General features: G+C 39.3%; 1 protein-coding gene across 1 annotated transcript; it reads right to left on the bottom strand.

Moving 5' to 3' along the window:
* Positions 1 to 14,215: 14,215 nt before the first annotated feature.
* LOC142532259 (uncharacterized) lies at positions 14,216 to 15,253 on the bottom strand. Its single transcript, XM_075638578.1, has 2 exons — positions 14,693 to 15,253; positions 14,216 to 14,650 (listed from the first exon to the last, which is right to left on the bottom strand). Exons 1-2 carry the CDS (start codon positions 15,251 to 15,253, stop codon positions 14,216 to 14,218), a joined length of 996 nt encoding a protein of 331 aa, XP_075494693.1.
* Positions 15,254 to 17,241: the final 1,988 nt, after the last annotated feature.

Below are 17,241 nucleotides of genomic sequence, written 5' to 3'. Positions count from 1 at the left end.
TATTCAAAAAGCTTGCTGTCACTCTGTCAAAATCTCAGCTCAATCTTACTTGATATATTCGTAGCAGTTAAGGCTACAATTTGAGCTCATTAGCAAGTTGTAATAATCGTTGAAATTCGATAGTGCTAAGATCAGTTACGCACTGAGAACATTCTGTAATACTAAGAGTTTCAGTTTTTGGCAGTGTTAAGTCCAAACTGAAGTGGGTCAGTACAATTCTTGTATTTGATCAAAGTCTTTTAGTGGATATCCTATCCTTGAGATAGAAGGGGTGACGTAGGAGTAATTAAATTCTCCGAACATCCAGAAACAACCCTTGCCTATTTTATATCAGTTTCGTATTCTATCTTTCAGTCAGTTATTTTCCGCAAATACTTTAGTTTAACTGATTGTCATTGACCAACAAGATTCCGAAAATCAGTTTGTCACCAAATTGAACTCAAAATTCGAAAAGATCAGTTTTAATTGTGAGTGTTTATTCAACCCCTCCTTCTAAATACTCTTGATACGTTAATCGATTCTATCAAGTGGTATCAGAGCGGTTGAATCTTGTTCTTGAATACTTTTGATCTAAAAACTTGCCAGCATGACTTCATTCAACAAAATTCCCATGTTCTCCAATCAGAATGCAGGCTCATTTAGCTGCACAAGATGATGACATGTGGTATGTCATAACTGATGGACCCATGAAGATTCTAAAAGCAAATACAGCAGTTGCCATAACATAAGGGACACCACAAAGAATAGAAAAGCCCAGAGATGAATGGACAACTGAAGACAAAAGAAAAGCAAATCTTGACAATGTGGCTAAAGAAATTATGTACAAAACGCTGGACAAAGTAACTTTCAGCAAAATAAATATGTGTAAAACAGCCAAAGAAATTTGGGAAAAGCTGATCCAGCTGTGTGAAGGAAATGATCAAACCAAAGAAAATAAACTTTCTGTTGCTGTTCAAAAGTTTGATAACATCAAAATGAAAGCAGGAGAATCAATGCACGAGTATGATGAAAGAGTGAGCAGTATCATTAATGAGTTAAATGCACTTGGAAAAGTGTATACCAATAAAGAAATTGCACTAAAAGTAATGAGAGGTCTTCCCAAGGAATGGAATGTCAAGACCATGGCAATGAGGGAGTCCAAAGATCTGAATCAGATTGAACTTCATGATTTGTTTGCTGATTTAAAGGCTTATGAGTTTGAGCTGCAGACCAGAGAAGGAGAACCATCTACCTCTGCAGCCACAACTACTCTAGATGCTGTCAGAACTGAACAAATCAGTTCAGTCGAAAAATCTGCTGATCAGTTGAGTAATGATGCTATGTCATTATTCATCAAAAAATTCGGAAGTTTCATGAGAAAGAATCAAGGGAACTTCCAGAAGCCATACTAAAGGAACAATTCCAAAGATGAACCAAATGCCTGCTATAACTGTGGAAAATCAGGTCACTTCATTGCTGATTGTCCTAAACCCAAGAAGGATAGTCAAGGCTCAACTGATAGAAGAAAAAAATCATATGAGCACAAAAGAAGACCCAAGGAAGATAAGAAGTCCTTCAGAAAGAAACATGAGGTACTCTTAGCTGAAAAAAACAAATCTAAATTGGCAGAAACTGACAGTGAAGAGTCAGAACCAGAAAGCTCATGCAGCTCTAGTGATGATGAGGAAGTCAAGTGCTTAATGGCCAATGATGCAGAAGAAGAATCATCTAGCCAACAGGTATTTGATTTCAGCTCAACTGATTTCACACGAGAAGAACTCATTCTAACATTACATGACATGGTAAATGAGTATCAAAAGCTTGCATCATCATTTGAAAAAATCAAAGCAAAGCAAACTGATCCCACAGACAATAAAACCAAAACTGATGAATCAGTTGATGGGTTGAGTCTATAAAGGAAAATTGCGGAGTTAAAAGCAGAAAGAGACAAAAATCAGTCATTAATCCAGAAGATGATTCTTGAAAACTCAAAACAGAATGAGCTCATTCAGTCTTGGAACAAGTCATCTACTGCACTGAATGAGATGCAGAATTCATACAAATCAGTTTCTGATAAAACTGGTTTAGGGTTCAACACTCAAGGAGAAATGTATCCAAATGACACTCAACCAAAGCTAAAAACAGACAAAGGAAAATACATTCACTTTGTCAAAACAGCAGAGGTACAAGAACAAATTGAGCCCAGTAAACTGATTGAGCAACCTACTGAGAATATGAATAAGGCTAGAAGATATGGGATTGGTTATAGTAAAAAATTCTCAACTGATTCACAAAGTCAGTCATCAAAGAGGTTTCACAAGAACTATTCGAATAGCTATTTCAATTAGTAAAACTACAAGGCAGTTCAGAAGAGATATAGACTGAACAATCAGTTGAATAAAGCTAAAAGACATATTGTATCATCTGTACACTACACACCAAGCACACAAAAGCCGAGAAAAACCTTTTGGAATACAGCTACTGGAAAGTCTGTTAGACTAATCCAAGTGTGGGTTCCAAAGGGACTAATCAGTTCAGGACCCAAATAGATATGGGTACCAAGTTATATTATGTGTGTGATTGTAGGTAACAGGTACAAACAAGAACTCAATATGGTATTTGGACAGTGGATGTTCGCGACATATGACAGGAGATGCAAGTGCGTTATCTCAACTGATCAAATATAGTTGTCCAAACATCAGTTTCGGGGACAATTCCAAAGGTAGAACTGTGGGTAAGGGTAAGCTTATCCATGGTAACTTTACTTTTAAAGATGTTCTATTAGTAGAAACCTAAAGTATAACTTGATTAGCATCAGTCAGTTATGCGACAGTGGATTCTCAGTACAATTTGACAAAAATTCATGTTCAGTCAAAACTTCAACTAATAAAATCATACTAACTGGCAAACGTTGTGGAAACACATATAAAGTCAATTGGAATGATCAAACTTATGCACCAGTTTGTTTTATTGCTTCCAAATCGTCTAAAAACTGGTTGTGGCATAAGAGACTAAATCATTTAAACTTTAAAACCATTGCCTATCTGAGTAAACATGAACTTGTAACTGGTTTGCCCAAAATATACTTTTCAAAAGAAAAACCTTGCTCAGCAGTCAGTATGGTAAACAAGTACGATATTCTTTTAAAAACAAGGGTTGTAAATCTTCATCCCGATGCTTAGAACTGTTGCACATTGATCTCTTTGGTCCTATACCAGTCATGAGCTTAGGAGGAATGAAATACACCTTGGTAGTCGTAGATAATTTTTCAAGATTTACTTGGGTTATTTTTCTCAAATCTAAAGACCATACTGCTTCACAACTGATAAAGCTCTTCAAAAGACTTTTAAATGAAAAATCGGTTGGACTTGATCGAATCAGATCAGATCGAGGAACTGAATTCATCAATCAAACTCTTTCAAATTTTCTAGAGAATGCTGGAATTAAGCATGAGCTCTCAGCAGCCAGAACTCCTCAGCAAAATGGTGTAGCTGAGAGAAGAAATCGGACCCTTAAAGAAGCTGCTAGAACAATGCTTGCTGATTCTGGTATTTCTCAAAGGTTTTGGGCAGAGGCAGTAAACACTGCGTGTTATACTCAGAACAGATCAATGATTAATAAGAATCATATGAAAATACCATATGAGATCTGGCATGGAAGAAAAAGCATAATTACTTATTTCAAAATATTCGGCTGCAGATGTTTTATGCTTGATAATGGTAAAAATTATTTAAAAGCGTTTGATGCTAAATCTGCAGAGGGAATATTTCTTGGATACTCATCAGTTAGTATATCTTATAGAGTATTCAACAAGAAAACCCTAAATGTTGAAGAATCAGCTCATGTTGATTTCGATGAAACTGAACTAACTAATAAGCCAACTGATCAAGTTGAGCTAGTTGATCGATTTACAGATATCAGTTTGGAGGATGATGATGAAAAAGACAATCATATTAATCAAAACAATCTCCAAACACCCGAACCAGAAGTGTCAGATCAATCAGCTGAACCAGAAGCCATTCTTAATGATCAGTTGATAGAGCATAATGATAACATTCAAATACCAGTTGACGAAGCACCAACTGAGACTGAAAACTGTGTTCAGTTACCAACTGAAGAAATCGCTGATACAACAAATACTGAGTACAGATGGAGAAAATCACATCCACCTGAGCTGGTAATAGGAAATCCATCTGATCCAGTAAGAACTCGCAATCAAATGATAAATTTATTTATCCATTCAGCTTTCGTATCACAACTAGAACCAAAGAAAACTGATGAGGCTCTTGCTGATCCTAACTGGGTAAATGCAATGCAAGAAGAGCTAAATCAGTTCACTCATAACAATGTCTGGAACATAGTTTCAAGACCAGTTTCAAAAACTGTTATAGGTACAAAATGGGTTTTCAGGAACAAACTGAACGAAGATGGTTCAGTTGGACGCAACAAAGCAAGATTAGTAGCACAAGGATACAGACAAGAAGAAGAAATTGACTATGATGAGACATATGCTCCAGTTGCAAGACTGGAAGCAATCAAAATGTTTCTTGCTTATGCATCATACAAGAACTTCAAAGTCTATCAAATGGATGTCAAAAGTGCATTCCTAAATGGCCAGCTACAAGAGGAAGTATATGTTGAACAACCCCCAGGTTTTGTAAATCACAACTTTCCTGATCATGTATATCATTTGAACAAAGCTTTATATGGTCTTAAACAAGCTCCCAGAGCTTGGTACGAAACTCTTTCAAAATTCCTAACTGATCATGATTTTTCTGTTGGATCAGTTGATAAGACCTTGTTCAAATTTACTAAGAATGATCACATTTTATTAGTTCAAATTTATGTTGATGATATCATATTCTGGTCAACTAACCTCAAATTATGCGAGAAATTTGCTAAGCTAATGCTGGATAAGTTTGAAATGAGCATGATGGATGAACTGACATTCTTTCTTGGACTACAAGTGAAGCAACTGGAAACTGGTACATTCATCAGTCAGACTAAATATACAAAGGAGCTGCTGAAGAAATTTGGCATGGAATCATGTTCAGCTGCGAATACTCCCATGAGCTCATCAGTAAAATTGGACACTGATCAAGGGGGAATATCAGTTGAGGCGACATTATATCGAGGTTTAATAGGGTCATTGTTATACCTAACTGTCAGTCGCACTTATATTGTATTTGCTGTGTATATGTGTGCTAGATTTCAAGCAAATCCTAAGCAATCACATTTCTCAGCTGCTAAAAGAATTTTGAAATACCTTAAGAGTACACAAAATGTTGGGTTATGGTACTCTAAAGACTCTACTTTCAATTTAGTTGAATATTCAGATGCAGATTATGTAGGATGTAAGCTTGATCGTAAAAGTACAAGTGGATCTTGTCAGTTTCTAGGAGACAGGCTGATCTCTTGGTTCAGCAAGAAGCAGACATCTATAGCTACCTCAACAACTGAAGCAGAATACATTGCTGCTGGTAGTTGTTGTGCACAACTGATCTGGGTTCAGCAACAATTGAGAGATTATGGAGTAATTAAAAATAATTCGCCCATATTTTGTGAAAATACGAGTACAATTGCCATCACCTATAATCCAGTTCTTCACTCAAGGACAAAGCATATAGATGTCAGACACCACTTCATTAGAGATCATGCTTTGAAGAAGAACATCAGACTGGAGTATATATCAACTGAGCAACAAGCAGCTGACATCTTCACCAAACCATTACCCGAGACTAAGTTTTCTTACTTTCGCAATATTCTTGGTTTAATTGATCTGTATTAAAATTATTACTAATGTTGCTTTACTAATAGAATTATCTGCAGAAAATAAGAACACAACAAATTGAAAATAATACTTTATTAAGAATACCATCGATCCCAGTTTAAAGAAGATATCATAGAACCAACTGAATCCTGCCATTCTCTAATCCAATCATTCAACTCATAAATTTGGATTTTAGAAAATGACCTAGTTGTAGAAATCTTCTCAACCACATGCCATTCCTTCCATAACATTGCTTCTAACAGACATTTGTCATCAATCAGATCTGTAACATGCCTAACTTCAAAACGATCAATGTATTTTCTTGCTGTTGCTGCTTGAGCACGAGTAGGAACAGCACCCCTACTACTTACCCTCTGCAAATCATGAATCTTGAACCATGTTGACATCACTTTCATCAAGACATATTCTTCCATTGTCTTCTTCAATTCTTGTAAATAAAGACTTAATTGCTCATTAACTTGAATATGCGAACTACTGCATGCATCAGAGTTACTTGAATCCGACATATTGAACTGTTATTGTCTCACATTCTATCATCTTATTTATAGACAGATGAAATTTACCGAAGCGTCTTTCTCATTTACCGAGGCTTCTTAACTATCAGTTGTTCATTATCAACTGATATCAGTTTGACATTTATTACTTAACGCTTAACCAATCATCAGTTCATCTGTTTATGATCCTAATTCATATATAATAACTAATGAAACTTATTATTTGCAGGAAAAAAAAAAAACAAAGTTAAGCCAAAATAAATGTTTCATTCAACCATAAATATTTGCTTGGATTACATCTTCATATTTTTCTTCCACATCAATTATCCACATTTTCAACCAAACGGATAGAGGTGAGGTAGATGTCTTGAGAAAGCTGTGGGAAGAAGCTATGCGAGTAAGGATCTCCAGCTCCTTTCGAAACATCAGCTGATAGATATGACCATCCTTGAAGATGTCCACCCACACAGCTATATTCAAGTGCTCCCGCACTTCTCTCAACTCTGCCATCAGTTCAGGAGTGGTAGCCTCTCCAGAATTATACAGGAACGCAAGCTCCTGTAACTTTTCCCAGTAGGGAAGACTCTTGTAGAAGACTTCGTCTTCTATAACAGCCTTCCTAGCTTCCAGAGAAAATGGCAAAGCACTCGAGCTACTCGTATCTGCCATTCTTTCGTCTTGAATATTTTCACCAATATGACTGAAACTAACCGTGTTACTTCTATTTATAGCAGAATATCAAAGAAGCTGAAGGGTCGTCAACGTTTCAGCAAACGAAAAATTTTTCTGACCTTTAAATTTATTCGCTTTAATTATTTTATGCACTAATTAAGGGGGAATAATGGTTTTAAAAGGTTAAATGAGAAGACAAATGTTAGTAAACTCTCAACTGAAAGGACACAGTCTTACAACTGATCGTTCAGTTGGGTATTTCACTAATCTTCTCATATAAGTTAACTAATTAAAACATATTATATTCCAAATCAAGTACGTGACTGTCTATTATCTAATGATGAATCTCATTTTGAAAACGTGGAAGCATTTGAACCGTTTAAATTGTACACACGCTTATAGCACACGAATACACGTTTTTATTCAAAGTTTTGATGGACTGACACGTGTCCAGAATCTAAATAGTCACATACATATAAATAATTTCCCGCTTCAATTCAGCTTTCTTTCTTACGCGTACATCATCTCTCAGAGCAAACTCATACATTCAGAGCTTGTATTTCGCAAAATTTCAGGTTTCCTTACTCTCAGCAATGGCGAATCAAATCCCAGCTCACATGTTGAACGCTATGGCCATTGATTTTGACTCAGTTTTATCAGTTCACGAAGCTGAAATTAAGAACGTCTTTCTGAAGATTGAATCTGCTGGTCTCAGAATTTTTTTGGGACAATACTCGCAGGAGATTTACCCAAAAGAACTCCAAGACCTCTACTCAAATGGATATATCAACTCTGATGGAAACATCATTGCCACTATTAATGGTCAGTCGGTGACCTTTTCTGAAGATTCTTTCGGAGAAATCTTTTCATTACCCTCTGATGGATTAGTACACCTTGCTGATGTTAAAGCATCAGATATTGAAGAAATGCAAACTGCACTCTCTTCTGATGGACGGAAAATCAAAGTTTCCGGTCCTAAGATGGAACTGAAGCATGAGGTTCAGTTGCTGGCTGATATCCTAGCCAAAGGGCTATTGGCCAAGGAAGGATCGTATGCTGCCCTGACTTTGGAGAAGTTTAAAGCTATTACGAGCATTATGGCTGGAAGAAAATTCAACTGGAAGCAACTTATTTTTAGTATCTTGAAGAACATGTTTTCCTCCACCAAGCATCCAAAGGATTTGCAGTGCCGCTAAGCTATTTGATGAAAGTCAAAGGGTTGGTGGCTGATGATTCGGAGCGATTATCTAAATTCAAAATTTTCAATGGGAAGAATATTCTGCCAACCAAGACTAAACTAGATATCTCTCCTGATCAGTTCGTGAAGATCAAGAAGGAGATTGGGACACAACAGGCTGCTCCCAAATCAGTTAAACAGGAGAAGACATTGGCTCAACTGAAGACAGTTAAAAGAAAACTGATTATTAGTGAATCTGATTCTGAGAAGACGCCCTCTCCAAAAATTGCCAAGAAACCAAGAACACAAAGGAAAAAATTACCAACCACAGTAGAATCAATTCATACTGAAAGACTGATATCTTCAGATGTCCAACAACCTATCAAAGCAGTTCCTCTGAAGATTATTCCACCAGAAATCTCAGCTGGTGCAACAAAGGAAACAGTTAGAATCAAAGCTCCTCTAATCCACATCAATCATCCTACTGTTCTAGCACCTCCCAGACCCAAAAGTATAAAGATTATAGAACTGGTGGATACTACTCGTACTGGATTGGAAATTCCACACATCCTCAGTACTGAAAAGGCAAAGGCAAATTCATTGAAGAGCCCAGGCCATCCAATTCAATTCAAACTCATATTGACCTTGTTTGGGAACAGGTTAATAATTTTGCAGCATCAAAACTTAAAATCTATGATGACTGGACCGTCTACAGAACTCAAATTTTTGCTAAGCAGCTGAAAAAGAAATCCCAGCTGAACAAATTTATCAAACTGGAAGCAATTGTCCTCACGATGGTCAAAGCTGCTACAATTGTTCAGGCTTTGGAGAGAAAAACATATTTTTTTGATCAAATTCGAGCTAAGAAGCTATCTCAACTGCTTGAGAAATTAAAGGCAAACTACATTCCCACCAATCCAACTGCCTATAATGATCGAGCTATGATCACTCAGCTAGATACAGATCTTACTAGCTTGCAAGCTCAGATAAAAATGTGGGAAATGGATCAGGAGTTAGTTCTTCCTGAGGAAGCCTCTGAAGAAGAAGAAGAAGACCCCTCCTCTCAGCAGAAAGAGCCGTCCTCAGAACAAACTATTGTTACAACTGAAGAACCAGTTCAGGATGTGCCACAATCATCTGCTGTACTCTGAAGCCGAGTTGAATTTTGCCAACATTGATGAAATAATTCAAGCAGTAGTGACATAATCTATGAATAATGAAACCATTTCTGAAGAAGTTGATTACTCAACTGATCAAATCACTCAAGAGGTTTCTATCTCAACAGAAGCACCAGTTCAGCCTGCTGTTTCTGAACTAAAGGAGCAAACAGTGGTGCCTACTCAATCACCAAATCAACAGATTGCTGAAAATATGGAGGCAGTTCATGACCCTTTCACTGAAAATATTATTCAGCAGGAAAGCCCAATTGTTGATCAACATCAATCTTCATCTCCTCCAGTCCAAGTAGCAGTAACTGAAACAGATGTTCCAGCACAGAATGTCTCTGAAATGATATTATCTGATAGAACCATGGTGGTCTTTGATCAAGTTTCACATGAACCAAGAACATCTAATCAGTCACCTACTCTTCAATCCACAGAAATGGATCTTGTTCTTGAAGAAATCCAGAATATGCAGCACAATATGCAGCAGATGATTACTGAAATCAAGAAAATTCAATCCACACAATTCTCTCATACTGTCAAATTGGATTCTTCAATTGAATATGACTCCGCAAAACTGAAAGCCATTGAAGCAAACATGGAGTCTCTTACCTGAACTGTACTTGAGATGAAAAATAACAGAGGTCTAGCTCAAAGTCTCTATACAACTCAGCATATAATCAGTCAACGAGTTGAGCGATTGGAAACTTCTGTTTCTAATAAAATGGAATTGTTGCAGACTTTTTTACAAACTGTTGTCTCAAGTATATCCGCAGATGTCAAAATTCTTTCCACTGACGTTCGTAAATTATCTGAGAAGATGGATTTGTTTGACAAAAATGGAGAAGAAATCAAAGATCAAAGAGCATCTTGAAAAACAGCAGAAAACAGCAGAAGCAGTTATCAGATTATTAGATTCAGCTGTTATTAAATAAAGATCTCTTTCAGTTCAAGAAATTCAATCTCTTATTTTATCTACAATGAGCTCAGATGTTCAATTATTATTTACTTAGTTTTGTCAAATACCATAAAGGGGGAAATTGTTGGAAACTAAATTCCAGCGTTTGACAAAATATGAATCAACTGAAAATACGAACCAACTGATCGAGTAAACTAAACTCGGCAACTGAACTTAATAACTGAAATCAACTGACTGATCAGTTGGAAACTGATCAACTGACTGATCAGTTGATACATTCAGCCGTATGCTAAGCACCCTTCAACTGAACATATCTCGGGAAAGAACAATCAACCGTCAAGAGACATAGAAGATTGCAACGCCGCACTTCAATCAATACAGCTTAGAAAAACGCATTTCGACGAAAGCAATTAAGACGCCGCATCACAATAAATGAAGCAAACAATGTCCAAGGAATAATCAAGTAGAAATCAACGGATACAAAGATTCAAATTCATCTCAAGTTACCGTTGGAGAAAAGAAGCTTATAAATATGACAGAAGAACAGCTGAAGAAAAGAGAGAGTCAACACTATTCAAAAAGCTTGTTGTCACTCTGTCAAAATCTCAGCTCAATCTTACTTGATATATTCGTAGCAGTTAAGGCTACAATTTGAGCTCATTAGCAAGTTGTAATAATCGTTGAAATTCGATAGTGCTAAGATCAGTTACGCACTGAGAACATTCTGTAATACTAAGAGTTTCAGTTTTTGGCAGTGTTAAGTCCAAACTGAAGTGGGTCAGTACAATTCTTGTATTTGATCAAAGTCTTTTAGTGGATATCCTATCCTTGAGATAGAAGGGGTGACGTAGGAGTAATTAAATTCTCCGAACATCCAGAAACAACCCTTGCCTATTTTATATCAGTTTCGTATTCTATCTTTCAGTCAGTTATTTTCCGCAACTACTTTAATTTAACTGATTGTCATTGACCAACAAGATTCCGAGAATCAGTTTGTCACCAAACTGAACTCAAAATTCGAAAAGATCAATTTTAATTGTGAGTGTTTATTCAACCCCCCTTCTAAACACTCTTGATACGTTAATCGATCCTATCACCTATGCCCGGTGCAGACTCTTCTAGAACGCAGACGTGAATCTCGAATCCCTGTCTGACACGATGGACACTGGAATCCCGTGTAGTCTGACTATCTCTCTGATATATAGCTATGCGTACTGAGTCATGGTGAAAGTCCTCGTGATCGGTAGGAAGTGAGCAGATTTAGTGAGCCGATCAACTATCACCCAGATGGCATTGAATCCTCCAGTAGTCCTCGGAAGCCTCATCACGAAATCTAAGGTGATGTTCTCCCATTTCCACTCGGGGATAAGGAGTGGTCTCAGCTTCCCTGCAGGTCTCTGATGCTCTGCCTTGACGTGGTGACAAGTCAAACACTCAGAAACGAATCGCAGAATATCTCGCTTCATGTCCGACCACCAATAAAGAGTCTGAAAGTCTTTGTACATCTTCGTACTCCCTGGATGGATGGAGTACGGGGTGCTGTGGGCCTCACCCAAGATATTTGCCCTCAGGGAATTACTCTCAGGAACCCATAGACGGTCCCTATATCAAACTATGTCGTCTACAACTGTATACAGTCTCTAGCCCTTAACATCGTCCCTCTGTCTCAACTTCAGCAACTGCTCGTCAGAAGTCTCCCATGCCCGAATTCTATCTCTCAATGTCGGCTGTACTGTCAGAGTAGCAAGAATCGTGGCCTCGCCCCTAGTATAAACTACAAGCTCAAATTTTTGAATCTCTGCCTGAAGCGGCCTTTTTACCGACAAATGGGCAATCACTGCGTGCTTCCTGCTCAGAGCGTCTGCAACCACATTAGCCTTACCCGGATGGTAGCTAATGTCACGGTCATAATCTTTCACTAGCTCTAACCACCTCATCTGTCTCATATTCAGCTCTTTCTGTGTGAAGAAGTACTTCAAGCTCTTTTGGTCAGTAAAAATCCCGGACTTCTTCCCATACAGATAGTGTCTCCAAATCTTCAGGGCAAACACCATTGCTGCTAGCTCGAGGTCATGATTCGGATAATTCTTCTCATGGACCTTCAGTTTTATGGATGCGTAGGCTATAACTCTGTCATGCTGCATCAGAATCGCACCCAAACCGAGCTTCGAAGCATCTGTGTAAACCACGAACTCTCCCTGCCCTAATGGCATAACTAGGACTGATGTAGTGGTCAATGTCTGCTTCAATCTGTCAAAGCTCTCCTGGCACTCCGATCCCCAGATAACTTTGCATTCTTATTCATCAAGGCGGTCATAGACATCGCAATAGAAGAGAAACGCTGAATGAATTTCCTGTAATAACCAGCCAATCCCAAGAAGCTACGGATCTCTGTCACGCTCTTAGGCATTGGACAATCTTTGACTGCCTCGACCTTTCTAGGTCGACCTCAATACCATCCCGAGCTACTATGTGACCCAAGAATACCACTCTGTCAAGCTGGAACACGCACTTACTGAACTTGTCATATAGCCGTCTGTCCTGTAAAGTCTGTAGCATGGTGCTCAGATGCTAACTATGCTCCTATCGTATCCTCAAATAGATCATAATGTCGTCAATAAAAACTATGACGAACTGATCCAAGTATGGCTGAAACACGCAATTCATGAGATCCATGAAGATTGCTGGCGCGTTCTTCAAGCCGAAGGGCATCGCAAAAAACTCATAGTGCCCATAACGCGTCCGGAAGGCAGGCTTTTGCACGTCGGACTCTCTCACCTCCAGCTGATGGTATCCAGATCGGAGGTCTATCTTCCAGAACACTGATGCTCCCTAAAGCTGATCAACAAATCATCGATCCTCGGCAATGAATACTTATTCTTAACTGTGACTCTGTTCAACTCTCTGTAGTCAATGTATAGTCGCATGCTGTCATCCTTCTTCTTGACAAACAGTACTGGCGCGTCCTTGGGATAAAAGCTAGGGAAAATGATTCCATTATCTAGCAAATCATGTATCTGATCTTTCAGTTATTTTATCTCTGTAGGTGCTAGACGGTCGGCTCCTTAGAAATAGGCAGTGTACCTGGCATGAGCTCAATAGAAAAATCCACCTCTCAGTCTGGTGGAATGCCTGAAACATCGTCAGAGAAAACAATGGAGAACTCCCTGACCACATAAACGTCCTCTAGCCTCTGACTGACTGGCTCTGACCCTATACAATACTGGCTAGAAATTCCTGGTAGCCTCTCTTCATAAGCTTCCTCGCACAAATGCAGAAAATGACGTGAGGCATCTGCTGATGATTGGATGTCTCGAATACAAATGGCTTACCGCTGGGTGGTCGAACAGACAATGACCTCTGTCGAAAGTCTATGACTACTCCATTAGAAGAAAGCCAGTCCACGCCCAAGATGATATCAAACTCCAATTGTAGCACTATCAAGTCTCCCCGCATCGTATGCTTCTGTAGTGGAAGCTCCAATTTCCTCACTATCATGGAGGTAAACATCTGATCCCCGGATGGAATCGATACTCTGAATCCTGAATCCATCGCCACTGGTATGATTCCTAGTCGCTTTATGAAATATTCGGATATAAACGAAGGTGTAGCCCCTGAATCTAATAATGCATGCGTAGCTACACCTGAAATATATATCCTTCCTGCGACAAAACATATCATCAAATATGATCGCGATGAAACTTAAGAAATTCATTACCAACAATTATCCCAAAATCCTCAAAATTCACTGAATTAACCTCATGCATTCCTCGAAAATTTTGAAATTAACCCCCAAAAATCTTGAAATTTATATTTTAGCCCCCTAAAGTTTCGAAAATTACACTTTGGCCCTTCAAAATTTTCGAATTTATCCCCTATAATTCTCAATTCATGCAATTTAATCCTTAATTCCAACTAGTTAGAGCAGGCATCCTAATTCTTCTAGGTTTTTAATTTCATAATTTAATTCTCATAATAATCAAATCATCCAGTGCAATCAAAGCGGTAAACATATAGAACTTAAGTGTAAAGGTTATCGGTAATCAAAGTAGAATCGAGCTCCACCTCAGCCTCCTCAGAATGCATCACATATGCCCTGCTGGTAGTGGGACCCTTGTTCTGAGGGCAATCTGCCGCCTTGTGCCCCTCCTGTTTGCATACGAAGCATCTGAAGGTGCTCCGCATGCATTTGCCATAATGATATTTGTTGCAATGCTTGCATGGCAGCCCTCCCTCCGGCCTGGGAGCCCCTGGTGCCTGAGGTTGCCACTGCTGTCCTGGCCCCCTATACTGTCCCTGGGGCTTCTGCTGCCCTGCTGTCTCGGTGGCCCCATATACTGATTCTTCTTTGGCTGAGAACTGGTCTGGGCCTGATGTCGCTTCCGCAGAGTCTATGTGCCACAGAGCCTGCTCCGTCTGAAAAATGCAGGCGGTGGCCTCATCATATCCCGCCGTCTGAAAAATTCACGCGGTGGTCTAAGTCCGTCCATGAAATGCCTCGGCTTCTGGGCGGCATCCATGGAATGGGCGTAAAATGGCAGCCCCTATCAAATTTCCGGATGAATTATGCCGCAGACGAGTCCCACTGCGAAGACTCATAAACTCCCTCGTCAGGCGGCCCCTGACATTAGCTGAGAAGAACTTGCCATAGAACATCTCCTTGAACATGTCCCAAGTAAGAGTATTCAATTCGACTGCATGGGCGGCTCTTTCCCACCATCGGGACGCATCATCCCTCAGTATATAAATGGCGAACCTGACTCGGTCGCCATCTCTCATCTGTAGGTAGTCAATGTGCAGCTCCAGCGATCTAACCCATCCCTCTGCCAAGAATGGATCAGTGGTACCCCCGAACTCCTTCGGGTTGAGCCGTCTAAACTGCTCATAGATATCGGCCTGTGGTCGGGGCGCCTGCTGGTCCTGCTCTATCAATCTAGCTATCCCCTCCAGTACTCGGGTAGCTGTGTCCCCTGGCGATGGTAGTGGTGGAGGAGGGCCTCTGCCGCCTCCAGGAATGTCATCCTGATGATCTGTACTAAGAGCACGTCTAGGTGGCATGATATTTGAATACAGTCCAAATTTTAAACGTAACTCATCATGAAATTTAATCTAGTTTTATTTTTCCCTCAAAATAATAAGTCCTTAAAGCATAAAAGCAGTTAATCATGCACTGAAAATCATCGTAAAACGTATACCATGTCAACATGCAGGTGATATCAATAATCATTTAAAACATTTAAAACATAAAAGCTTACAGATTTGAGGCTTGAAGACTGAGCTGCAGAAACTAGCGGTGACACAACCTTATACAGTACCCTTGCTCTGATACCAACTGTAACGTCTACTACTTTAAAATGATGCTATATTATTTTTTTTTTGTAAAGCTCACATTTGAAAATAAACACTTATTTTGCAAGCATGCAACCCTACTAAAAAAAGTACCATTTAAAAATAATCGTAAACATTTGACTATTAAAAGTACTACAGTTTAAAATGATCGGACTCATCGAAGTGTGTAATCGAAAGTATGAACAAATAAAAACAATAGTAATAATCAGTACATCAAAACCAGTGTAAAACTTATCCATGTCCTCTCATCTCTCCTACAATCATGTTGTGCGGAAAAGTGTGGTCATCGGGTCATGCGCACATCCAGGCCTGTCTACTCCGAGTTCGGCACCTCCAATCCCCTCAATAACATGCTCACATGCATCATTCACACTTAGGGAGTCTAAAACTCAACACGCATGTACCGTGACAAAAAAATACGTATACGTAACAAGCAGCAGTGAAAAATATCATAATCAACATACATTTCATGTCTGTGGAAAATCCATATGCATAATCGTGACTTGGAAAAACATGATAATAACCATAGCACATATCATCGTAAAAAAATATACGTGTTTATTTTCTTAATTTGAATTCCATTCGTCATCTCTGACTTTCTTATTATCATGTCATTCGATGGATTCATCTACGTATAACCGAGGTATCCGGCGACGGAGGCATCATCGACAACATTACCCGTCCACTGAGCCCCAACCTTTCGTGTCATCATGTTATCGTGTCATCGTGTCATCGTATTAGTCACAACCAACTCCCATCCTTCAAAAACGTGTCATCATATTCACCACTTAAATAAAACTATGCATATACATAATTTTTCTTTCAAACCAAGCATGCAACGTATTTATCATATTTTCGTAAAAATCATAAACATGATGCACAAATAGTCAAAAAACATGATAATATTGTGCTCAGGGCGCTGCCAGGACAAAAACCTCGACTCGTACGTAACCCTAGGAACCCAAAATGATCATTTTACCCTGAACCTCAAAATTTCGACTCGAAGCTTACCAAACTCCTTAAATCATCCCAAAACATAATAATAAATATTTCTTAGACGTAAACACCGACCCTACACCAAATCCGATGGAAACAGCCACCAACTAGCCTCTCCTAGACCACCCTAGGACCTCTCTGGACCTGATGGACCCACGTCCCCATCCCCAAGCCCACCGAGAGGCACCCACGCATGCTAGTCACTCACACAACACATCCGCGGCCAACACCAATCCCTTGACTCCAAGTGATTCCAAGGGCAAGACCAGTAGGTGGTGGACTTCCCCTAGCCTCGATTGGACATTCTTGGATCGAGCCTCAGCGTGGTTCAGCCCCTTGCCCAATTAAACTCACCCTAACCCTAACCAAAACCACCCGAGACCCTAGCTACTCACGTGACAACATCGGATTCTCACCAAGAACCGAGCACTCCCTAGACTCCCATCACCATACACCATAAACACAGCATGTTCACCCCTACACAACCCAAAATCGGCAGCCCCTTTGCAACCATAAAACAAAAACGTGAGTTGATCACCAAACAAATGCAAATTCTTTTCAAAACTTTCACAATATGATACTAAATGAAAGACCAACGAAATTTGCATATGTCATGGTGTAAATGATGAGAAAGGTTGTACATAGCGCGCCTTGATGAAATGATACTAGAAAACAAGAAGAACCGCGCGAAGGGAGGCACC

This window comes from Primulina tabacum, chromosome 18 (assembly GCF_025594145.1).
Source record: "Primulina tabacum isolate GXHZ01 chromosome 18, ASM2559414v2, whole genome shotgun sequence".
In the NCBI taxonomy this organism is placed as follows: domain Eukaryota; kingdom Viridiplantae; phylum Streptophyta; class Magnoliopsida; order Lamiales; family Gesneriaceae; genus Primulina; species Primulina tabacum.
Note: the sequence above shows the minus strand (reverse complement) of the source record. Positions and strands in the feature narration are given on the sequence as shown.

What these genes read in the sequence shown, in the direction of transcription:
- LOC142532259 (XM_075638578.1), bottom strand. Translation starts at nt 15,253, where the DNA reads ATGCCACCTAGACGTGCTCTTAGTACAGATCATCAGGATGACATTCCT. An exon ending in GATGCCGCCCAGAAGCCGAG is followed by an intron (nt 14,651 to 14,692) that starts GCATTTCATGGA and finishes TGAATTTTTCAG; the next exon opens with ACGGCGGGATATGATGAGGC.